Source organism: Centrocercus urophasianus, unplaced genomic scaffold (assembly GCF_019232065.1).
Source record: "Centrocercus urophasianus isolate 14NV4802_14NV808 unplaced genomic scaffold, USGS_Curo_1.0 seq_21, whole genome shotgun sequence".
NCBI lineage: Eukaryota > Metazoa > Chordata > Aves > Galliformes > Phasianidae > Centrocercus > Centrocercus urophasianus.
Window position 1 is genome coordinate 4068155 of NW_024884767.1, and position 26438 is coordinate 4094592.

General features: G+C 36.7%; 1 protein-coding gene across 1 annotated transcript in view; it reads left to right on the forward strand.

Annotated features, from left to right (window-relative positions):
- RASA1 (RAS p21 protein activator 1) overlaps positions 1–26438 on the forward strand; it is a 61203-nt gene that overhangs the window by 1626 nt on the left and 33139 nt on the right. The window contains exons 3-10 of the mRNA XM_042822759.1: positions 5002–5122; positions 14712–14889; positions 18507–18642; positions 19261–19331; positions 21964–22081; positions 23137–23168; positions 24864–24916; positions 25589–25739. Coding sequence (XP_042678693.1) covers positions 5002–5122; positions 14712–14889; positions 18507–18642; positions 19261–19331; positions 21964–22081; positions 23137–23168; positions 24864–24916; positions 25589–25739 — 860 coding nt within the window. The remainder of the gene's footprint in view (positions 1–5001; positions 5123–14711; positions 14890–18506; positions 18643–19260; positions 19332–21963; positions 22082–23136; positions 23169–24863; positions 24917–25588; positions 25740–26438) is intronic.

The window sequence follows — 26438 nt, forward strand, 5'->3', positions numbered from 1 at the left end:
GCCCCTCCGCCGCACCGCGCGGCCCCCCCGGTTCCGCTCCCGGAGCGCAGGAAGAGCGCGGCTCCGCGCAGCGCCGCGTGTCCGTACGGCGGGGGGAGGTCGGGGGCGCCTCCCGGAGCGCCTCGGGACCGCGTCGGTAACTTTGTAACAGGCGGAGATCTCGCTGTGGTGCAAAGCAGGGCTTTCCTCGCGTCATCCTTCTGCATTCCGTTGTTTATAACTTTATTAAAAAAATAAGTAAATTTAAAAAAAAAAACAAACAAGTAACAGAACTTTTCGGATATCGTACAGGAATAAAACGGAGTTTGCACGCACGTGTTTGCCTTCGTGGAGCAGGGAGTATGAGGCTTGCTCGCTCGCTCTGGAACAACGCGGGTTTAGAATGAGTAGAATTCTTCCTCTGCTTTAAAATAGTGGGCGGGATGTTCTTATAGAATAGTGCCTGACTTTGCTGCTCAGCCTGTTTAAAGCAAGACTGTTTTCAGTTTGTCTGTATGTAGACAGGAGGCATTGGTGAAAAAAAATCTCACAAACCTCCTGCTGGATTTCATTCTCTTATCTCTCTGTTAAAGTGAATGGAAGTCCTGCGGTGCTGGTAACAGAATTTTGCAATTCGAGTAGAGCAGTTCTGAATTTATATCGTGTAGAAAATGTAGGATGAGATAATGCTGTGTGGAGCTTGTTTAATTAATGAGTGCTCCATGCACAACCTTTGGATTGAAGTGTAGGAAGTCTGCAGGTTTGTGTGAAGCACTGCAAGCCATGTATTAGTAAGGAAAACAGTCGTCTGAGGGGGTGTCTGGTTATTTAAAAAATGAAGTTGCTTCAAAAGCTCCATTGGTTGCACCAAATAGTCTGGAAATGTGTTGTTCCTGGAGTTTCAGGAGATAGTAGATAACATTAGGCTTCGAGGTACTGAAACAGTTGGGCTAGATGATTGCTGTGGGCTTTTCCAACCTTAATGATTGGTGAAACCATGATTCTGTGAAACCATGAGGCTGGGCAGGTATTTTCAAGGCATGGATCAGAAGGACAACCTGAAAGGCCATCTGAACTTGGATTCTTTGTTGCATTCTTTCCTAATTCCACTATGAGAGACTTCTGCACTATTGTTGTATTTCCATGGCTTCAGAAGCCACTGAAGTCATCAGTAGGACAGAAGAGTGTACTATTATGGATCCTTTTTAAATTCATCTCTCACTTTGACGGTCTTCCTAGTAATCTGCTGATTTCTTGACTTTTTCTGTGGAAGTTTGCTAACATAAGACCTTGTTTTGTGTAGACAGCGTTTGAACAGTCTTTGACTGGCATCACTAATGAGCTGGAAATATGATCAGGCAGTTCTGACAAAGGATCAGGAGGGAAATAGAGGCACGTGAATGTGAAATCGCTTCTTCAGAATTGTCTTGTCAAATCACTGGAATGGACAGTTCTCTGCTTATGTTTTTCTCTCTGGAAGATCAGTCTGCTTTTTTTCCCCATTAGATTCAGTTATGTTAGTCAGAGATAGTGCAGTCTTTTTTGGAAGTGTCTTCAGGAAATGGGGTGATGGATTATAAATGACCACCTGTTTGGTCCTAAATACCTTAGGACATCCATAGACAGGAGCGGAACTTGCTGTCAGAGCATTGTCCTATGACTCAAGTACTGGAGCAATGTCTGTCTTTAAGAGTTTTGACAAGTGTGTGCTGAGGGGAAGGGGAAGGCTGCACAGGCCCCATTTTGCTCTGGTTAACAGTACCTTATTCAGACAAAAGGGAGACGGAAGTCTTTGCAGAACCGGAGCGTAACTCTTGAGTTGAGCTTTCTACTCCTGAAGAATCCTTCATTAAAAAAAAATCCAACAAATGAAGAATTTTGGAAGATTTATTCATACCTCCTACCTCCATGTTCTTAACAGCTTTTTCTTTGTCACATAACCCTTGGTGTGTGACTTTTCAGTAAAAAATTGATTGAATAGAACTGCATTCTCATTCATCTCATCTATGGTGTCAGTTTTCATCGTTTGTATTTAAGTCATTCAGATTGGCCATATGCTGATAGCAAATCACATCCTCTCAGTCCTGCTGTTTTATTTTGGAAGGGCCCTTTCTTTCTAGACATACCATCTGCTACTATGGAATTAAACTCCTGATTTATTACCAAAACAAAGATCAATATTATCTATAATCTTATACAGGAAAAGGTCTGCTATAAGTCTTTAGGAACAATAATTGAATTTATAGTTAAGATTAAATTTGTCCAGTTGGATATGATTACAAAACTGCTGTTCCATTTGTTTAAATGTGACTGCCAGCTCCACCCTTTCCCACTTCCTCCTAATTCATTCAGTTTTTATGGGAGGCATACATGATCGGCTTGATGGATAATTCTGGGACTTTGTTTTGTTTCTTTGTCTTATTTGCTTATAAATAATGTGTTTGCACCTCAGAAAATTGAAACTGCTCTTCCCTTTTGGCTTTGCTTTATGTGACATTATCTCTTGTACAAGAATGAAAAGAGATTTTATTTCACAACAGTAAAACTCACTGGGCTTCTTTGCCTTCCCTTGGCATGCATCACATTTCAGGATTTACTGAATTGCTGGTTACTGACTCTATACAAAATAATCTGGTAAAAGCTGCTGCTGGTATTTCCTAGTTGTAGTCTGAAGTTGGACTTTTATGCATGAAATTAAACAAAGCTTTTTGTAGAAACTTAAGCACAACTTTATAACCTTTCCATTTGCTGATTTGCTTTGCAAATTAAAAAAAGTATATCTGAGTGAATTCTCAGTTTACTAGTTTGTGACCATAGAGATGTTATAAATGACATGCTTTTTTGTATGAGTAAGTTTCTAAGCACCATGTATGTGAGATGCAGATCTTCACTGTAGCTAACCTGAAGGGATGAGAAGTAAAACAAATGCAAATTCTGCACTTCCCATCAGGATACTGTAAATACAGTTTGCTTGGAGCATCAGGATATGTTCATCTTTGATAGCAAGCACCTAGTAAATACACTTTCTTTCTTCTTTTCCACATGCTAAGGAAAAAGAGAACATGTCTTCTCTCAATATGTTTTCCTGGATTTTCCAGCGTTAGGAGGACACTGTCAGCATGTAACAGGTTCTCTGTAACCGAAGGCTCAAAATTTCCAGGTAGTGTTGATACTCATCTTCTTTGATACTGAGCAAAGTTGACTCAGGACTTGTCTGTTCAGCATGCGTGTGTAGTTTTCCATTACTCTGGAGTGTAGCAAAGGCATTTTTATGTTGTAGTTTAATACTGGGTGGGAAGCACACAGGATGCTAAGGAATAAAATTGGCAATTCTGTGTTTTGTTCTTGGTTTTTCTCAGCTTTTTTTCTCATCTGCTAAGCACAACTGACAGGTTGATGGAGGTCTGAAATGTTGTATGGGATTGACCTTCAAAATTAGTGAATGCTACCTAATTTAGTAACCAACCAGCGATACGTGAAATAGGCTAGATGTTTGGATATTAGACTAAAAATCTTACTTGGCACGATTATTTGGAATGTCTTTGTTCTATTAAAGCAGCAGAAGCAGTTACTGGGTATTTCATCAAAATTTTCATTTTCACATGGTGTTTTTTAAACAATATTAGCAGTTTTAAGCAGAAATCAGTTGAAATTGAAAGCTAACAACATTACAAAATGAAACAGGCTGTCAAAATACTATCTGTTTTTTTTTTTTTTTTTTAAAAAAAAAAAGCTTACCCAAAGCAGATATATTTTTAGTCAATGCTCTGTTCAAGCAATATAATAGTGAGATAAAGCTGAAAAGAGATGCGTAAGGAAACAGTAAACAAGCAAGGATTGCAGGAAATAATATTTTCATGTTCAAACGTAGAGTGAATTCCAGGTTCTTCAGGTAAGTTTGTTAAAGGTGGCAAGTCCAGAGTTGTGCAACGTTTGTTTATTTGGGTAACTAATACGAAAAGAACGTGGTTTTTGGAATCTTTGTGTTTTTGTGTATGAGGTTCCACTGCTGTTTAATGTTATTGTAGTTAGCAGCTCGATTTACTTCTTTCAAAAAAATGAGGTTTTTACCTTCTGTGGGGAGCAGGAATTGATAATTATCTGAGGTGGCTGAGTAGTGTGCTGAATTGGCCAATTATAAAATTGGTTTGAAAAAGTGTAGTTTTAGTTATGGTTAAATATGTGGTATAAGAAATGCTGTCTTCCATGCATGGTTAAGAGCAGCAGAGCAAAATTGCATGTAACCATATGAAAGAAACAAAGCAGTAAGTAAACAGATGTGATAGATATGTATACAAAAGGAAACTTTAGATGAGGAGAAACGACAGTAGAACAGCACTTGATGCTGGTTTGATGAGCAATTTTCAGTATTTCTAGCTAATATGAGATGGTGTTGCTTCGTCTGCAGATTGAATGTTCCCTTATACTTTATTTTGTTTGAATTTCGTCATATATCAATTTCCAGAATATTAGTGTGAGACCAACTGACTTTGTCTCTGGCCTGACCTACTGAGAAATACAGCACTGTGCTATGTTCCTTTGCCTTTTGTTATTTTAATATTTTGTAGAGGGGCAGTGGGGAGAAGCACGAATTTACCAGCATGGGTTTGGGTCTCTTCAAATGTGGATCCTGTCCATTGTTTCCATATTTCTGCATTAGTTTTTCGCTTCATCCCTTATCTTTCTTCCTCCTTTATTAAAACTAAACCAAGAAATCTTGGAATTTATTTCACTAGTGGATATAATAGGAGGCATCATGTTTTAATGTGGTCCCTGTGCTTCATAGAAGTGTTCCAGTGGAACAATTCTGTCTTCCTCTGCCTTTCTTCAAATTATGCTCAGCACCAGTGAAATGTTAGTGTTATTCAAATGCTTGTCAGGTTCCCTCTCCTGTTTTATATGTATGCAGACAGCCTTTACTATTCTTTACCTTTTGCATAAAATATCTGCTCTTTCCATCCAGAATGGAAGAAAAGTTTGTTTTCACTTTATTCTGTCTTTTTGTTGTGTTTTGTGTTGAAGGCAATGGATAGCGGTCTGCTGAGGAGAATATTGAACTTAACCAACCAGACTGCCTTCTACAGTGAGATCCTTGGCTTGGTGCGTGCTGGAGGATTAGTGAATATTGTTCACCTTGTCTTTAGTACGGCTTTTATCACTGTCTCCTGTAGTATATAGCAAATAAGTTAACAGCACACAGGTTAGGTAAGTGGAAGTGCGGTGGGTTGAAAAGCCAACTTAGAAGTTGGGCCAAAGGGTCTTGGTGGTCAGTGACATGAAATGAAGTTGGAGGCAGGTGTTCCTCAGATTGTACCCTTGAGCCCATAGTGTTAGCGTGGTTATTTGATCGCAGTGATGGGACAGAGCGCACCCTCAGAAAGTTCACAGACAGCGACAGAACCAAGAGGTTGATGTAGCTGGTGGGTGAGGTAAAGTGGTGTGGGATCTCTTGAAGTTCAGCAGAGGAAATGCAGAACTGTCCCTTACAAGGGATAGCACCAGTACATGCAGGGGAGTGTCTGGGTGGAAAGCGGCTCTTCACAGCTGTGTCAGGACCAAGTGGTTCTGACGGACAAGCAAAAAAGAGTAGCAAAAAGAGAGTTATCAGTGGTGTCTCAGGTGACATTACAAAGACCTGTGTCCGTGGGTCTGGGGAGGTAGTCTTCCTCTCTGTTCGGTGTTGTTGAGGCACATCTCAGGTGTTGTGCTGGTCTCCCTGTAGAAGAGAGAGACAGATGTGAGGGAACAAGTTCATTGAAGATAAGGGCTTGGACTGTTTTGCCTGGAGAACAGACTCAAGAAGACCTTATCCATCTTACACATGATGGGAGGGAGCAAAGATAAGGCAGCCAAGTTCTCCTCCTTGGTGCCTACTGATAGGACAGGAGAATGTAGGAAAAAAATTAAAAACTTGAAATTACTCTTGAATACAGAAAAAAACCCCAATATTTATTTGTTTAACTTTGGTGGTAGTCAGAATGCTCAACAGGCTGCCCTTAGGGATTATGAAGTCTCTATCCTTGAAAATGCTTGTAACCAGGTCCAGCACAGGACCACCAAGGTAATGGTTTGGATCGTTTTGCCTGTGTAAGAGGCTAAAGGGGATCTTGCTCATCTTGTAGGTGGTGGGAGGGAGCTAAGATAAGAGAACAAAGCTCTTCTCCTTGCTACCTAGTGACAAGAAAGAAGATAAGGAAAAAAAAGAACTTGAAATTACACTTGAATACAGAAAACAAGTTTATTTTTGTTTGTTTAACTTTGGTGTTAGAGTACTGCAACAGGCTGCTTTAGAGATCATTAAGTCTATCCTTGGAGATGCATGTAACCTGTAAACTGTGGCTCTGAGCAGCCTGCTATATCTGATCTGCTTCAAGAACTGGGTGGAAGTACAGGCAGGCAATCCCCAGTAGCTGTTTCATAATGATGGTCTAAATGATTCTATGATTCTATGTAAATGTGCTGATTATATAGTTGAAGATGACTGTTACGATGCCTCTTTGCTTGAAGTACTCTGGAATCACCTCAGTGACATCAGCTAATAGCAAAGGCTTTAAAGTGCAAGAAATCCTTAGGAGAATAAATAGCACTTCAATATTTTTTTATGTTGACAAATCTGATTTTTACTGTAAAAGCTCAGGAATTTGCTTTTTAAATAAATTCTAGGATAGTTCATAGTGCTGCTTAATTATGTAATCAGTTTGCTTTCATATGTAACTTTTCCTTTTAAGTTATCGTTTTATTACTTTAATAGCTGTACTTTAAAGGTTGTGTAGAAACCACTGTTGGTAAATGAACATGAAAGCTCTAGGCACATTTTAGAGGAGGAGGAAGACGAGCAGAGTGACGACGGAGGACAGGCAGAGATAAAACACTATAGGCTGATGGCAGCCCTTATTGCCTATTCCCTTCTGCTGCTCAGTGAGAGGAGGTAGGAGTGGTTGGGTAGGAGGAAGGTAGTTTAGCTTGCTCTTAGTTCTCACTGCCCCAGTCTGTTAGCAGTAGGCAATAAATTGTATTAATCTTCCTATGTTGAGGCTGTTTTACATGTGATGGTAGTTAGGTGAGTGATCTCTCTGTTCGTGTCTCAACCCATGAGCATCTTTATCATTTCGTTTTCTCCAGCTGTGGAGTACAAGAGCAGCATTGTGGTGAGGAGCCACTGGTAATGAAAGCACCAGTAGTAATCAAGCGCCTCCTCCTCCCGCCCTTCCCCCCAAAAAAGTGATTTCTCATCTTCAAGTTTCAGTTTGTTTGGGTTTTTTTTTTAGGGTTTTCATTTTTGTTGAATTGAAACAGTAGTACTCAACCATCCTTAAGTGATAGCTGTTTTTATTTGTTTGTAAGTGTAAACTTTCCTTGCATTGGAATATACATGCTAATGTGGAAATATTTTAGTTGCATGTATTTGAAGAAGATGACTTTGCAAGTACATGGGGGTATTTGCAATGCCATGATTATCTGTTGCTGCCATTGCCCCAGCAGGAGTGTTTATATTATTTCTCTCATCCTTAGCTATTGGAGATACTTGCACAGGAGTTCTTGCTGTGAACTTTCCCTTGTAGAGTACACTGCTTTCTTTCACGAAGTAGTTTCAAGAAGCCGTGGGGGTTTAGTCAGTCTTTGATAATCAGCTCAAGAATCATATAATTTTGTGAGGATTTATTTAAGTTTTTTTTTTTCTTTTCCTAAAATATTTGGTCTATTATTGTTTTGAGTCCACCTGTTTCCTGTAAAATTAAGCATATATATAAATGCTGACCCACATGTACTACACACAAAAGGATATTCTGTCTGTGGCTTGCTGGGTTTTGCATGCTTATTTTATGTATGAACTGCATCAGGCTTTTGTGTATGAAATTTAAGAACAAAAGTAAATCTGTTCATTTTGTACATCTCCCTCTGTTAATGAGTAACAATGGAGGCCTTACAGCATTTGTATTTAGATATTTTGTTAATCTGGAACACTGTGACTTACAAACATTAACTTGTTCAAACCACAGCTATTTCTCAGTACCTTTTCCCTAGATCTTTTCTTTGAGAGATTTTTGTTCATTTTAAGAATCTGCAGAGATTTTTTTGTTATTTTTACTGTTTCAAAGATATACATGGGAAATACCTTAATTCTTCCAAAACATCACAAAGCCTCTGCAGTAATTGTTCTGTAATTCAATTTTAGAAGCAGGTTCTGTCTTTGCTCTTCACATGGTTTTATTGATGTCATAACTGTTAGGGTCAACGGTTGAATGAATTGTATGCAGTTGAGTATATTCTCTTGTTATCTCTATTGTGTGTGGGAAGCATTGGACATCTTTTACTTTATGTATTGTTCCTAGCTTGAAAGTCTGGAGCTGCCAGGATTCTCTCCTTAGAGCAACAATTCTCCATGGGCAAGAAGCAAAGAAACATTCTAGCATACAAGAATGAAGCACAGAACAAAAAGCTCTGCTTGATTCCTTTGGGTTTTAACCCAGTTGTACCACTGACCAGGAGGTGAAAGCCAAGCTTTGGCACTAAGAAGCAAAAATTTGTTTCAGTTAGTGATGATTGAGCAAATCTGGCATAGCTGGCAGAAAATAAAAAGACAAGGGGAATGTCCAAGATGGGATGCAGGGAGAAGGAAAGTTAAGGAGCTAATGATGCATTTCATGGAGTTATCAGCAGTAAAGATTCTTATTATCCTAGAAATTAATCAGTTGTTGTCAAAGAATATCTTTTGATTTGCATAACAATATTGACGTTGTTTCTGCAATAGCACTGCTCTTAGTTTAAATAGAAAAAGAACTTTCTTTGACTAGAAAGTGTTAGTGGGAAGTGTGTGAAGATGAGTAACTTTTAAAAATGAGAAACTACTTGCTAAAAACTGTATTGAGTTCCTGAATTCACATCTGAACTGACATTTTACAAAGAAAACGCAAGTTGTTTTTTGGTGTCTTTAGTTGTATTTCATTTGTTTATAAGTTGCTTTTGCAAAAAAGAAATAGCAGACAGTGTTCTTCTTAGCAAGTAGGTACTAGGTAGGGTTGGAAATGCGCCTTTGCTTGCATTGTGTACTGTTGTGCTGCTGTCACATCTCTGTTCTAATAATAGTATGCTGGTCATAAGCTGTTTATCCCTAAAGTACTAAAACTTACGGAACCTCACTTGTCTTAACGAAGTTGTTTAGATTATTGCTTTTTGAATGTAAGCTTGCTTCATTTTTTTCAGCTTGGGTTAGTCTTTGTATTAAGATGTACTGATTTTTGTTGGGGCTGTTTTTTTCCCAAGTCCACAGTTGGTATATCTTTTGCTGGAAGTGTTTTAGTGGTTTTTGGGGGGGTATGTGCGAGTCCTAGCGTGGGACTGATATCTGTTGCTTGGTTCCTAGTCTTCAAGTGCAGCATGGCTCTGGTTTCTATCAAGCGTTTCTAAGGGGTTTTGGAACAGTAAAAAGGTATAAGCATATTCTTAATCAGGTTTACTTGCACTCTGCCTCTGTACAAAAATGTGTGAGTATGTGAAAGGTATTAACAACCCATACTTAACCTACAGTAGTACTGAACATTCCAATTTCATCCATTTCACTGGACAAAGAACACCTGCGTAGCTTCAGGTTAGTTTCTTCTTCCAGTATTTTGCAGATGCAGCCAGTGTAGCAAATGATCCATGTTTGTAGAGCTTTCTCAGGCAGGAAGTTTTTTTGCACTGCTGAGAACTGCAAAGACCCTGTCAAAAACTGCTGACTATGGAGTGATAGACTTAGCAGGACAGAATTTGTCAGCGAATTTACAAAGATCTGAGTGGAACTGCTTGGTCTTTGCAAATAGAATACATAAAGGATGTAGTGTAGCTTTACATAGAATGCAGCTTTATGAATCCGATAGATGAAGGATAAGGTGTTAAGGGGCAGCACTGGAATGAAAATGGTAGCACTGAGAATATGCTTCAAACTGAGGAACTGGCAAATTTGGAAAGAGACAGACAGTGGATTTGAATGTCAGGTCTGCCATTGTTTATTACCAAGAATGGAAAGTTTGAGAGGGAATGGCTTGCTTTAACAGAATGATAAGAAATAACAGCACAGGATATCTTGTTGGTTTTGATTTCATGTGTCCATGAGACTACTCAAGATAAGATTGCTGTGCCATTTTAAGCTTTTTTGAAGGATTTTCCTAGTCTAAGGTAATCATATCTTTGCTCTCTTTTGCTTTATGAAAGGAGCACAGTTTATGTGGTCTCTGAAGGTGATAATAAAAGTTTGTAGTGTGTGTTTAAAAATGAAAAAAAGAAAGAAAGAAAGTACTGAACCATTGACTGTGTATTGTTAAGAAGGGAGCTCTGACCACATCTCTTAGCAATTCTCTATTTCTTCTGGATTTTGTTTTTAGCAGCAAGGTGTGTGGCTAAGATGAGCTTTGAGTGAAGTGGATACAGCATTTGATGATGGATTTTTCCTCTGTGCTGTAATATGTTTCTAAGTAGTAGGAGGGAGATCTCCACTTATTATCTGTATCCTCATTTCTACTAAATTGCGAAAATTACTTTTGCAGTCCTTTAGTGCTTTTTCCTGCTTTGCCCTCTTCCTGGTCTACATTGTCTCCAAGTTAAGACTGCTGCATGCTGCAACAGCAAGATGCTTGAATAGAAGGACAAATCCGCATTTGCTTTTCTTGCACTTAAAAAGGAAACATGCAAATGAAAGTACTTGTTTGAACAATGTGACATGCTTCCACACACAGTAGCAGCTGCCTCCTTCCAGATGGCAACTCCACCATCTGCTTTGCAGCCTGTCCCTCTTGAATGGACTTAGTAGCACGTCTGTGGGGCCAGAAGTCCTGTTACTGTACCACGAGCTTCTTTAGGGATATGATGTGATCAGATTTCTGCTCCCAGAAGGAAGTGTTGGCTAGATTTGATAGGACAGGTATAACTGGGTTTCTGCTGCCCTGCTTCTTCTGTGTTATGTGGAGAACCACTGGGCTCCTCTTCTGCTGACCAGAGGTACCAGTGCTGGCTCCTCTGCTGTGGCTGCACTGCCAGCAGCGTTCTCCTGGGTCGCTACATGGTGCGTGTGTCTTCATAGAAACTGCTTGTGATGATGCAGTGTTTTCTTTGTTTGCTTGCAGTAACTAAGATTGTGGTACACAGGGTTGAAGTTATGAATATTCTGCTTCTGATTTAAACTAACAGATGGAAGTATTTTCTTGCACAGCATCAGACTAGTTTCTGAAACAAGGAAGTCTGTAATTGATACTCTCAGAATTAAAATAAAGGTCACAGTGTGAGTAATAAGTTTGTTACAGCAGTGCCTAAACAGCTGGTCATGGAAACAACAACTGAGATTATGATCCAAAACTGGTAAGACATTCTGTAGTTGAATCGTTCCGTAACCTTCTGTGACAAGACTACTCATGTTTTTTCATACCTTAAAACATCTAAAGTATCAAATTGCTGCTGTTTGATTCTGTGCTGTTTAATAATGTTAACTTAAAAAACAAGAAAAGCATATTATTGACATATAAATATCTAGAAAGCTAATGTTAAAAATAAGTGTTCCTAGGTAGGATTAGACAAGAAAACAGAAGTGACTGGCAATGATAGGGGTATCGCTTTTGGCAATAAAGGATATACATCCAAACAGCAGTGAGTTACTGTTGTGAGTGCTCAAGCAATAAGAGTCTCAGCCAGGGGAGCAACATTCTGTTCAGGAACAGCTGCACAGTTGTTTGCATTTGACACCCTCCTATCCAAACCTTAATTTCTTTAATGAATCTTGTCTTATACTGTAGGTAGGACTCAGTTTTATTCCTGTGAATGGGCTGTGTTTCTTCCAGCTACATGTACATTGCACTAGGCTGAAAATGCTGAAGTTGTGACAGATAGTTCTAGTTCTGTAGAGCCTTCTAAAAGGCGAAAGTATGTTTCAGTAGTGCATTTTGGAGAAACTGAACTCAAGCTTGCTGGAGATATTTGATTGAGGAAGAAAGTCAGAGGACGTGGCCTGTCCTTCAGGTTATCTATACTCTTTATTCTCTGAAACTGCAATGATTAGGACTGGTTGAACAGTTTCAGTTATTTGTTGTAATTTTTTTTTTTTTTTCTTCCAGATAGCATTGTGTGTTGGGTGGGTGTTCCTTTGTAACACCCTGAATTATGATATTTTTCACTAGTATGAATTTGTGCTCGTCACACTAGTTAGTGTTGAAAGAAAAATTGATCTGTGGATGTATTTCAAAACAAAAACAAAAAGCCCACAACAAAGCCAACCTATGGCTTAGCAAGAGTTTTTTAAGAAAGATGACACTACTAGATATATACCAAAAAAAATAACCGAGCACTTGATATCTTCAAATCAGAACAAGTATGACAATATTGTTGAATATTCTTTACTCATGTTTACTGTTAAACTATGTGAAGGCAGTGATGAAAGTTTGTAGAGTACTTCTTCATTGAGATCAAGTGATAGCTGAGTGAAGTAAAAGATGTGCTTTTAAAAACATAATCTATGCACTTGAATAAAGTGTTTCTTTAGTGATGAAACTTCAGTCTTTGGATAAATGCAGTTGCTTCCCAGCAAGCATTTTGCTTACTGTCATGGTATCACAGAAGCTTGTACTTCAGTCTGTATCCTGTTTTCTGAAGATGTGTGCTATCTGCAGAGGCTTCCTGAGGATATCACTTGAGCTGTTTTCTGTTATCACTGCTGTGTATAGACTGCTCTACTGGCACTTGTGTGTTACCTTCAGTTGTAAGGTAAATGCAGGGCAACAGCTGCAAGGGCGTCCTCTTTGTTCAGAGCTCCTGGTCTTAATGCGTTAGCATCCAGGTTAGTAGTGACCATTATTGTGAGAAATCTCAAGAAGGTGAGCACTTAATTGGCGAGTAATCCTGTGTTTTTTTTATCTAGTATGTTTGTTGTTCTTCCTATTTGCACTCCATATTACTGACATCATCCAGATTTTGAAAATGTGCCTTAAGTTTGGCATCAAAGATAATGTCTCTCAATGAAGCTATGATTATTTTTCTTAAGTGGGTGATAAGTAGGAACAAATAAAAGCTGAGTGAGCTCATTGTTAGTTTAAAATAGACTTCACGGAATGTTGGATTCAAATAATTTCTTGATCAGGAAAGTTTCTTGGTTCTCCTGGGAGTTCATTCCTTTCAGAAAGCCAGTCTGTCCAGAAGAGCGAAGCCAGGTTGTGGCATGCTTGTAATTAACAGGATTTTAGCCACAGTGCCCACTGACGAGCAGAATATTTTGTCCTAGGTTGTTTGGAACAGACCATCCTGATTTAGTTCAGTTACACAGAGGGCTCTCAGAGCAGTGCCATCCACTTGTGTGCAGGCTGTTTGTAAGCCGGCAGTTCCTGCCAGCAAGGCTGTGCTGTTCTGGAATGCGGTGAGCAAGGCACCAGCTCTGCAGCCTGGTTGGCCTGCCGGAGCCTCAGCTGCTGCGCGGGCGTGCAGACAATGTGGCATTTTTTCTGGTTTAGCTTGTTTTCCTCAGGATGAGGAAGAGAAGCAGTGGAGACCTATACCAGCAAAAATACAGCCTTGCCAGGGCAAACAGAATCTGCACAGGTGCTGCTGCTCCTGCAGTATGTGATGCTTATCTGCAGAGTCCGACTGATCTTCACTCTGATAAAAGCTGCCCTCAAGGAAAATTTCTGCTTTCGCTTCCATTTCTTAAAACAAATGTTTCTGGCTAGATTTCATCAGCAGCCCAGCTGTTTGGATTTTTTTTTAAGGTACTTTTCACATCTGTTCCAAAATTCATTTTTTTGTAACTCTTACCTGCTCGTGTATGTCTGCAGAATCAAGTGGCTGATCAGAATTACTAAATGATTCAGTTACTGTGTGACTGTGGCAATATGAAAACTGGTGTTTCCCTGAGTGTAGAAATTGAAGTCTGAATCTAAGCATCATTAGTTGATGGATGCAGACCGAATAAATTACTACGCTATGTAGCTCTAGAACATACTGCAACCTTCAAATGGGCCTGGATACATTTCCTTGATTAGCACATGAGAACACCACTTTTTAAATTTAAATTGCTTTTCCTTTACTTCTTTTTATTTTCCTGTGTGTGTATGTAAACCTAATACTGGATCATTTAGGAGAGGTTCTGGTGGGAGCTATATAAATCAAAGAACTGAAGTACGGCTGATTAATACTTCACTGTTAACTGTCTTTACCTTACAAACTGAAACTGCAGTGCTCTTGTCATATTTTATGGCCCGAATTTGCTGTGTGTCTGCACTAGCTTGTAACTGATGGGGCATGAATCGTGATTTAGGAAAGGCTATTCTGGGTCTGGACGGTGGTTTGGTTACTACTGTCACTCTTATTTGATGCAGGCTTTGCTGCTGGATTATTGGTGTGTGTGGGATGAGAACAGGCACTTTGCAGCTCCAGCCTGAAATGAAGCCTAGGCTTCATTTTTATATTAAAATGCAAGAGTCTTCAAGTCAGGTGTCATCTCTGATTCTGTTTAAAACAGCAAATCGGGGAGGAGGAAAAAGATGACATATATAGCCTCTGCCTCTTGAGTTCATTCAGAATGTGAGTTATCTGGCAAAACAGGTTATCTAAAATCTGTGCTGTCTTAGAAGCACTTATTGTAAATTAAGAGCTCACACTCGTAAGTATATAATAAATATCTTTTTAAATGAAATTGCAGTTACCTCAGTTCTGAGAGCTTTCTTTGGCTTTGCAAGTCTATTCTACAAGAATAAACAAAAACTTTAACTTCTAAGGACACATATTATTGTGTTTTTCTTACAGGTGGTATCATGGAAAGCTTGACAGAACAATTGCAGAAGAACGTCTTCGGCAGGCAGGAAAACCTGGAAGTTACCTTATTCGAGAAAGTGATCGGAGACCAGGTTCATTTGTGCTTTCGTTCCTTAGTAAAACAAATGTCAATCACTTCAGGTGAGAACAAAATGTTTTCTTTTAAATTACTGTAATCTGCTTATTTTTATCTTATTGTCTTATGCCAACAGATAAGCACTGTATTATAATAGAGTATTTTTGACTTTTTATTTTATGGTATACTTTTAAACTTGTGCTTAGTTATTCTAAAGCATGCTACTCTGGAATCCTTTTGCAGGAAACCCAGCATCAAAAGAGAGACACCTGTTTTAAGCTGTTGTGAATAGTCTTAAAGTAACATGCAGATTATGTTAGCCATGAAGATGGTTTTGGATCGGGTCTTCAGTTGTCATTTTAGTTCACAGGGCATACTTAAGTGTTAAAGTACTAACAAATCTGATTGTCTCCTTAAATTGTAGGAATAAAATAATAAGTGAAAAGATTATGTATTTAATAAGGGTTTGCTTAGAAACAATTTGCAGCCTGTGTTAGAATTAATTGTTCCAAAAACAAATAGCCCTTTATCCAAACTCTAACTAGGGTTATTTCAGCATTAGCAAGCTGTGTATGTATGTTAATGAACATATGTTCATTTATTCTTTAGTGTAAATGAGTTGTGTGCTTAGAAAAGCTTGAATGTTAGTTAACAAATCAAGTGTTGCAATGCAGTGTTCATTTTCACGAAACAGGAGAGCAAATAAAGAAAAATGTAGGCCAAATAGCAAGTTTCTTTGGAAACAGGAGAACAATTAATAGAAGCAACAAATGCAAACTAAATTCTTTTACTCGTGTAGAGGGAGTTATCCAAGATACCATCATATAAGCCACTATGTGTGTGACTTACAAATGTAGGGAGTTTTTGAAAGCATCTGCTGTGTGATGAAATGTAGTTCATAGGTCCTGATCTAACACTGACACAAACTCTCTTAAATGCAGACAGTGTACCACACATATAGTATGTCATGTTTGCATCTTGTCATCTGAGCTAACGATTTTGGCTTCTCAGCTATACAGATAATGGTTTAGGAGCAGCCTCTCGCCTAGCAATAGGAGAAAATTATAGTATACTAATGGTGGCTTTCTATTATTATTCTGGAGTCCTGCACTATTAGCTTATTATTGAAGCCAACCTCATCCACTTGAATATTGGCAGTGCAGGTTGAAAATTGTCTTTAATGATTTCCAATTCCTTAAAGAAAGTTCCATTAAGAACTTAAATAATCATTCATTCCAGCATCCCTAAAATACACACATAGAAAAATGACTATCTGAAGCAATTAATTTGTTTGTTGATACTGTGCTTCAGAGATAGGGTATGTTATTTAAGATCTCATTTATTTGCTGCATGTGTGCTTTCCTTTGTTATGAGAAAGGCAAGTACTGCACTCAGAAATACTGTCAAATTGAAGACAAGTACTGTACTCAAAAATATTGTCTTTAAGTACTTTCAAGCAAATATGGGGATGATTCTCCTGCATCCCACAAAGCAGAAGTGGTTTTTCCATCAGGGCAGATAGCCTACTAGAAATGGGTAAACGTTCACTGCTAAACAATCTTCCTCTGTTTTTTTTTACTTTTACTATGGAAATCAATGGTAAAATGTCAACATCAGGTGAAAATGCTTTTTGTGCCATGCAATTAATGGATAGCATATCAATCTGCTGAAATCATTTTTTTCACAGAAGTGTTGGTGAGTTACTGAGTGATACCACATATTATGGGAGGAAATATTTGTTTCAGTCTTTCCTATTGGATTTTGTGTGATTACAGAAGGCTTCCTATAGTGTTGGGCTCTGTGTTTTGAAGACAGATATAATTTGTGCTTGAATTACTAATCTGAAACACAACATTTTAATTAGAACCTAGTCTGTTTAGTAACTTCACAGGGAATCTGGCAGAAAATATGCTAAAATATCTGGCCTAAATCATTAGTTATATTCTTATAGCACTGAAAGTAGAGTCAAATATGCTTAAAAAACAATTTCATTTCTGAAGGTTCATGTTTATTCATGCTTTATGCTGATGTGTGGAAGCAATCATTTAGTTCAAAATGCTGACTGAGTAGAAAGATTTGTAGTGTGTGAAAATAGTGACTTGTTAAAAAAATGGAAATAAGAATTTCCAAAAGCAGTTGCAGGTGAGCAGCGTACTCGTTTTGGATGAGGGATAAGTTTCTTGGCAGTTGATTTTATTTTTGTTTTCAAATTGCTTCCAAAGCTAGAGAAGAAAATAAGAAGTAAGTGGGGCACTTCTACTATAATTTACTATGAAATATCCTAAAGATAATTTGTTTCCATTATGGAAGCTGCAAAGAGAATTAGTGTTAGCTCTTAGATTTTATTTTTCTTAACAAGCAAAATGTGCTCAGTTTGGTAATAATTTGTTTCTCAATTTCTTGACTTTATTACTCATATTTTTATCAAATGATGAATAGTAGTATGTATTTTTAGACTTTAATTTGTAGAGGTGTACATAGGATTTTAAAAACAACTGACACTCTGCAACCAAAATTCAAGAGAAAAGTAGGAATATTTTTTCTACTTATGATGCAGCTCAGCTGCAGATTTGATTTAAACAAAAACCAGACAGTGATGTTTTATAGTTGTACCAGAAACAGTGATGTTTGTATCAGTGAGTGTTTCTTTATTTTCACTGTGCAACTTAACGAGCTGCTTGGTCTCTGTACCACTGTCTTCTCCCAGCTCCCAGTTACTTTCCAGGTAGCAGGTTAAGGATGAGTGGGGTATTCTCTAGCCTGCTGTCTGGTCTCTGCACTGCTGGAAAAATTCAGGTCTGCCTGATGCCACTGATTTAGATACTTGTGTTTTTTTTTTTTCTTCTGATAGTCTGGTCCAAACTGCTGATTGTTTCGTATTAAGTCTTTTCTTAGTTTTACAAATGAGTCTTGAGCATAACAGGAATGCTTTTAATGCTGTTAACTCTTTTACCTAGATCAGTTATTTCTGACTCCTTTTAGAATTTGTACTGAATAGCAGTGAGAATACAGATTATGATTTCCATTTTTGATATGATAGTGTTTTCGTGAATGTGCATCTTAACAAAAACAGACCCCTTAAAGATAAGCAAACAGTTCTGTAAGAATGTTGTTGTGTTAAACAGCTGCAGAGGTTTTCTTTGCTCTTTCCTGTCAAATAGCAAATCTTGGAAAAATTGAAATATCTACTTATTCTTTATTTCAAAGTAATTTCTTAATTTCTGTTTTTCAGCATGGGTACTAAATAACTTCAGGAAAGTGACTAATCTTTGAAGTTCTTTCAGTGTTCTGTAATCAAGTAGATTCATTTGTTAATATAATTTGATACTTTTGTGTGTCCTGCACGATGCACATAATAATGTTGTTGTGTATGCTAAAGCACTATGTCAGTTTTCCAGGACACTGTTAAATACATTTTTCTGTTAAATTTCTTTAGTTTCAGTAAGTTGTATTTTTTATGCTTCCTTTGCAGTCTTGACGTATTTGTTTTCTCTGATACTTATCAGTAATTTTTGACCAAATACCCATTAATTAATTAATAATTGCATATCTGTTTGTAGAGATCTTGTAATATTATATTTTAGTGAATGTAGTCACTCTGCTTCTTAAAAGAAAAAAAGTAGGAAAAAACCATTTGTAGACAAGAAGTTCCCTGTGTCAAGCTTCCTTCTTTAATTAACAGAATTATCGCCATGTGTGGGGACTATTACATTGGTGGACGTCGCTTTGCTTCACTCTCAGACCTAATTGGTTATTACAGTCATGTGTCCTGTTTATTGAAGGGGGAAAAGTTACTATTTCCAGTAGCACCTCCAGAGGTAAGAAGTAACATTTTTATAGTGATTTTTTTTTTAAGAGCCAAAGTGTCTTTACTGAAAATTTCCAGTGAGAAAACTCATTATTACATATTGCTGATATCTCTGAAAGTAGCAATGACGTCAGTGAACAAGTGTGCAGTTCTCATCTAGTAATGTAGGTAACTTCTTGGTTTGTGGTATCTTGTGTATCTAACAGATTTCTAAATGATCATTTTGTAGATAAAAAAGGATTTTGAAAGTGAGGCTTCTTTCAAGTGCTCAGTTTACGAGCATTTATTAAAACCATGCAAACTATGCCCCTAAACAAAGATGTTTCTGATAGTTAAACTTCTGTAAGTGGAAGAAAGTCTAGAACTACACCTCACGTAGAAATTACCCTATCGTAATGTATTTTGAAGATGCCAGTGTTACCTGTCGTGCTTCAAAGACAAATGACATGACAGCTTTAGAAGCCAGCTGTATTAATTGTGGTTTTTGTAGTGGTTTTGAGCTTTGAAAATTTTACACTGCTTGGAGGGATGTAAGTGACTGTTACAAGTCCTTTTCTTAAGACACTCTGAAGTGCTGAGGAGAGCAATACTGAGAAAGTTTTATCTTTGCTTTCATTTTAAATTGTAGCCTGTGGAGGACAGGAGGAGAGTTAGAGCAATTCTGCCTTACACCAAAGTGCCAGAAACAGACGAAATAAGGTATGCTTTAATAATACGAAGCTGTGAATCTCAGAGTACTTATAAATACTAATGGTTTAAGATGTATATTCATGTGCAAGATAAACAAGATTTTTTTTTTTCCAGACACGTCTTAGATTTAATACATGGTTATATTAAAGAATGTCTTTTTTTGTTATTGGGTATAGCAATAACATTTTTTCTGTGTATTTGCATTAATTACGAAGAATTAGACTGATGAACTAAAATTAGTAATGTTATGTTTCTGAAGTAAAATTTGCAAAGACTTACATTCTTATAGAGAGTAAATGTGTGTGACAGAGTTCTATTCAAACGTATGTTGTGTGTTTGAGCTAAATGGGCTAGGCTTTTTTTTCCTGAATTGCCTGCAGAAGTAACTAATAGCAAGTAAGTGTTTGAGGCCAAATCAGTCCCGATTGCTGGGACCAGAATGTGAATATTGACTACTCATAAATTTAAGAATAGCCTATTTAGTGCCTTTTTTGAAATAAGAATATGGAGCAGTGTTAAAAACAAGCAAACAAAAACCCTTGTTCTTTAATGTTACAGCATAGATTTTGTAGAAGCTTGGTGACTGTCAATTGCTAAGGTCTAACTCATTGTCTGTCTTCACCTGGTGGAAGAATTATTCCTGCTTCCCATCTAATTTCTCTTCCCTCTTCAAAAATTCTGTATTGAATGAACCATATTTAAATGTATAATTTCTGCTAATCTTAATGTTTTACTTATTTGTTACACTGTCACTCGTTTCCTTTCTAGCAGCACTAGTATCTCTGTTATTTCTTGGGGGTTGTCTGTACACTGTGATTCTTTTGCATTTTTGTTATGTGCTACATAGGAAGGAAACAGAACCAACAGTCCCACATCCAAATGAAGAGCATATGCAAATTACTTGGAATTGATACTTTTTTATTGATATTTTATATATATATATATATATATATATATATATATATATATATATATATTTTATTGGAAAAGTTGGAGAGTTTGAAAGAGTTTTCTAATCTTGGTTTGACTTAGTTGATTTAATATTCCACTTAAATTGAGAATTGGCTTGGTTTTGGGAATATTGACCTAAGCATAGTGTTGGGCTTGATGATCTTTGCAGATCCCTTCAAACTGAACTACACTAATTTGTAAAAATACAGAAAAAAGTATATCCTTTATTTCCTTGATATCCTCATTAAGATCAAAGAGTATCCCAAAGTTTGCAGTGCAATCCAGTCTGACCTCTTCAAATAATTTTATGAGAATTTTCTTCACTGAGGTGATTAATTCCTAAAAAGAGGAGGAGAAGTTGGTAGGAGTTGATTGCTTATTGCAAGTAAGACTTCCTGCTACCTGCAAAAATAAAACTACCAGTGGAGTCCAAGAAGTACCTTACTGCATGTACCAGCTTACAGGAGAAAAGTGTTTCGTTTCTTTGCTATCATAGTACAAATCTTAGAAAATCACATTTTCTCCCTTTTGTAAAATACAAAAGAAATGTAGAGTTCTGTGCTTGGCTTGTGAGACATGCTTGGTTGAAATAGTTCTGTTCCTGGCACACTGCAACCAGATCTCTCAGTTTATTCTAGATCAAATTAACATGCACTTGAAGATGCTATTTGGCTGAATCATAATTTAGAATTTTGTAAATTCTAACCACAACATTAGAGTTCTAAGTATTGCAGGGTTGATTTCATTCTGTCCTCCATGCATTAACTTACTGAGTAGTTCTTTGCAATAGAGCTGATGCAATCAATGGAATCAAAATTGGAAATCACTCATTCTTAAAATTTGGGTCCATTACAATCTGAATTCATTCCCTGTTTCATTGGGATTTTTTTGTTTGTTTTCTTTGTGCTGTTCGAAGACTTTTCTGTTAGCTTGTCTCAAATGAGATACATTTTCTTTGAAATTTGCTATGTAAATTTGAGCTGGATTTATAGTTAATGAATGAGCTTCAATGTCAGTTGATACTTCCTGTACCCCGATTTAACATCTAACTTAACTAAGAAGTCCTGTTGTGCTGCTGTGAAATGTTCTCATATGACCTGAGTTTGTGATAACACTGAATTAGCCCATCCTTCCAGTAACGAAGCTTGCTTGAGCATCTCAGTGCTATTTATTTATGTTTTTCTTGTAGCTAATTGCATGGATGTTCTAGTAACTATTCTGTACTCTGTAGCACTCGCTTTTGTATATGAAAACATAAACGATTGGTACACCACAGGCTTTCATTATATGAGATTAGGTTTGTTAAACAATATTAAGGAGTAAGGAATGTTCTTTTCATATAAACTATTAATGGCATATTTGATTGTTTTCATGTTCTTTATTTGGTAAAAGAAAACTGTTTCTATCTTCTAATACTGTTGTGGTGTTATTTCTGTTCTGTGCCTACTTAACATACTTCCAAGCTGATAGAATTCAAGTATGCATTAGATTTTGAATGTAAATCAAAGTATAAATATTCGTATGTGATAGCTGTGAGAAAATACATGTGTGCATGCTTGGGGTATCAACTGATATATTTTCACATGCAGCTTATCTCAAGTGTTTTGCCAAAATAATGCTCAATAATTCTTTGTCTTAAAGTTTTTATTATGAGCCTGTTTCTAACTTTCTTCTTACTGTAACTCTTCAGTTTCCTTAAAGGAGACATGTTTATTGTCCATAATGAATTAGAAGATGGTTGGATGTGGGTTACAAACCTTCGGACAGATGAACAAGGTCTTATTGTGGAAGATTTGGTAGAGGAAGTGGTAAGTAATTTTATATTCAAGTCTCTTAAATTATATTTGTACGCATATATATGGTAAATGTAAATTGGTGAAATACTGGAATTTATCTAAACCAGTGACACTGCTTCACAGAATCACAGAATTGTAGGGGTTGGAAGGGACCTCCAGAGATCATCGTGTCCAACCCCCCAGTTTCTATTCCAGTTATGTGCTTTTCTAAGCCTAGTAATTGGATCTGGCTGTTTTAAAATAGTGTTAACAGACCTGTAAGCCCAATTCAGTATTAAAAAAGCTCTTATTCACGTATTGCGCAAAGAAATATAAATGAATGGTACTGCAGATTTACTCAGCAGTTTCCTAGACTTCCCTCTCTTAATAAACAATCTGAGTTATTTAGTTGCATTTGGGTTTTGTTTCCTATTCACGATCTAAACAGAATGTAATTTTGCGTTGTTGTAGGAAGGTGATTTTTAAGGATAATAGATAAAAAGCATACCAGTGAACTGATTATACCTAGACAGGTAGAGCTCAAGAAGTTAACCAGGTGACATGCAGATAATTGAGTTACTGCAAGGGAAAAGAGGGTTTAAAGGATGTTTTAAATAAGAAGAGCTTTTTTTTTTTTTCTTTTTTTTTTAACCTCAGCACTGCTTTTGAGTCCTGATAAAGTTTTCCTGTGTAGTCTAAGTATTTTTGCTAATAGCATAATTACTTGCAGCTGCTTTTCAGAGATATGTGTTATAATGTGGCAGCAGTACTGGAATATTAAACTGCAGTCTTCTATATTCTTGATTAAGTTAACCTGAGGAAAGCTGGTTTTAAAATTTGTCACCCTTAAAGAAGGACTTGAAACATGACAGGATTATCTCAAAGAACATATTTTGGCTGAATTTCCACTTAGAGAATGAAGAGGAAAACTCATTTTCCTAGAACTGCAGTTAGCCCTTTTAGTTCAGAAGTATCCTAGAGTCTTTTTTTTTTTTTTTTTTTAAACAGAAGATCTTAACCTATGAAGTTTATTTTCTGACCTAACCTGTACTGTTGTCATGCACTTAATATGTCAATTTTCTCATTAGGGAAGAGAAGAAGATCCACATGAAGGCAAAATGTAAGGATTTGTTTGTTTGTTTGTTTATTAAAACATAAAATACAAATTTCAGCTATGAGGTTTCTTGGCTTTTGGAAGGGTGAACAGAAGATGCTTATTTTTTGCCTTAGAATTTTTTTTCTGTTTCAGCTGCTGAAGATGCGTGGAAAATAGACCTTAAAGTCTTGTAATAGTGATGTCTATTGGTAATGGGTTAAAATCTTCATTGAATCTTGTATGGTAATGTTCAGCCAAAATATGCACGGTGGAGCAAAGGCAGTTTTTGCCTTAGAGATAGCCTTATTCAGAACTTATTCAGCTGCAGATGCTGGAGACAGAGCAAAGTACCAGCAGAAGAATGGTGGTGTAATAATTGCATCTTATCTTCATTATCTCCATGTAATAACTCTTAAAGGTGGAAACCAAAGGCTGTGTGATAATTGTGCCCTTTCCTTCAGTATTTGACATTTTTTTTTGGAGTGGATACATTTCAGGCTTAATTCTGTAGTGATACAGCAGACTGCTGACAGTTACACTGTTTTCAGTAGTACAGACCAAAGCAAGTTTCAGAAAATCTCTAGGCTTGGCTGTGTTGTCTGTCCCGCATTTGCTTGTGGTAACTGCAACTGCTGCTTCCTGTCTCTCTTGCCCTCTTTGCAGTCTCCAAAAGGGTGATGGCTGAATAAGGCATTTCTTGTTATCTTAATTGGCAAAAGAACATCACTGATACTTATTTTGCTTACTCTTTCCTAATGTTCTGCTAGTCACTTTGGCAGCAGGGAGCTTTCAAAAATACAGGAACATATATTTATTTATTAAGAAATCTGTAATTAAATGCTTGGAGGTTGACTCTGTTTACAGATATTTGCAGTACTCAGAGGAATTCTGGGGAGACAGCAATGCTTCAAATATTCCAGTAGCAAGAAAACATCCTCTAAATCTTTTACAGAAAAAAGATTTAGAAATAAAGCTCATTTTTAATGCATAAGAGAGTCTTCTGTTCCATACCCTGGCCAATGTAAATGTAATGAACTGTAGGCCATAATTTTAGATTCCCATAGGGTAGAATGAGATTTTAACTTGTGGCACGTGATGTGTTGAACCTAAACTATAATGTCAGCTCTTTGACTGCTGGTATCAGGCTGAGACTAGACAGAGGCTACTGAAATTTCTTGGGACATTGCTCTTACACAGGGCTCTGCAGAGCATAGAAGATTCTACATTGAAGTCGTTTTCATTCAGAAAAACGTAGGTTTTTTTTCCACAGCTTCTGGCAAGATTAGTTTGATTTTTTTTTTTTTTTTTTTTTTTTTTTTCTCCTCATTACTGTGTTTATCCTCCTTATTTTTGCCTTGGATTTCATGATTTGGGAAATTCCTGTATAGGATTAACTTCACATAGTGCCTATTAAGTTAGCTACCCTTTTAATGTTGTTTCTGTTTTTTTTGTTTTTGTTTTTGTTTTTAAATCTCTAAATGCAGTCAGATTTGAACATCAACTCCATGTGTTGGATGTTTTTCTTGAAAATAACTTACATGCCTGTTAATCTTACCTTTTTCGTGCTGTTGGTGTAATAGAAGCATTGAGTAGCATAATCTTATCTCATCTGTTATGCATTAGGTCTTTTAAGATAAATTCATAGGTGCCAGAGCCTTGGATGTCACCACAACGAAAAAGAGATCTTGCTTTCTAATTTTTCTCTTCATCTTTGTTAAGATGGTTCCATGGGAAGATCTCCAAACAAGAGGCTTACAATTTGCTGATGACAGGTACTTGTATTTCTGAGACATTGGTAGTTAGCAGCACAAAGCCATTGTGTGTATTGTGTGACAAAACCTGTGGGTCTTCATGTGTGAGTATACGATTGTCTTTGATCAGACTCTGCGATTGTTACTTCAGTAGAATACTACACTGGAAGTAGAATACTACACTGTTAAGGCTGAGTATTAAGTGTATTTAAATTCTTAAGCACAACTAATTTAATAATCTTCATTGAAATAATAAAATACTTCTTGATTAATACATGAATTAAAAAAATACCAGGTTTTCTCAGGAGAAAACAATAGTTTTAGACCGAAAGAAAATATAATAAAGGCTTTCCAAATCTTTTCAAAGAGGAAATACTTACTGAAATGAAAACATCAAGATTTCTGACCCTTACTGTAAAATGTATACTTCAAACATAAGAAGAAAAATGAATTTTTGAGAACAAATTATGAGATGTTTTATTGGCGCTACGTAAGTAGGTTGCCATCTACACCTAAACAATTTTGTGTTAACATCTGATTTGGGATCACTCTTGAAACTTACCTCATCAACTTTGTATCTCTTTTAAGTGGACAATTCTTTCTGGTTTATATTGACATTTATGAGATTTATATGTAATACTTATTTTTTTTTTAAAAAAAATAGCATTAAATAACACTGTCAAATCTTTTCAGTTGGCCAGGTGTGCAGTTTTCTTGTGAGGCCTTCAGATAATACACCCGGTGATTATTCACTTTATTTTCGGACCAGTGAAAATATTCAGCGATTTAAAATATGTCCAACAGCAAACAATCAGTTTATGATGGGAGGCAGATACTATAACAGGTAAGTTATTGTGGTAAGAATTGTGTCTATTCTGTGTTCATGTAAGATTTCTGTATCTGATTCCTGTATCTTATACCAGTTATTGACTGGTATAAGACTTTGTTTTTCTTAACAGCATACTGAATATTTTGCCTAGCTATCCTAATAGTTAAAACCAACAAAGTTGTTGAGGACTGTGCATAGATTTTGGTTTTTTATTTTGAAGTGCTCTTCTGCAAACTAGTTTCTGCAGTCTATAAATTGTGAATCATATGGGTCGTGTGTGGGGGTTTAATAGAATGCTGTGTTGTCTTGGAAGCTGCTGTTTGTAATAGAAGTTCTTCTCCATTTGAAAGAGATAAAACTAAAATCTTTATATTCCTGAAATATTCCACAGGACTTTCAAAGTGTGAATAAGAGAAATGGGTATTTACAGGGAAGGGAAAAAATATTTTCATTTTTGGAAAAAAGTTACTAAATTGCAGTGTAGTAAGTAAGTGATACTTTGGTAGGAATTGCAGATGACTCCATTTAGAATGAGGAAACTTGGAGTGCATTTGTTTTGCCAATGATAGAACAATACAACAATCTCAAAAAAAAAAAAAAAAAAAAAAAAAAAACAAAAAAAAAAAGAATTTTTTTTAATTTTTTTTTTAAAAAATGTTTAAAGCAAAAACTTAAAATTAATATATAAATATTTTTTTAGGGGCAAAAAAACAA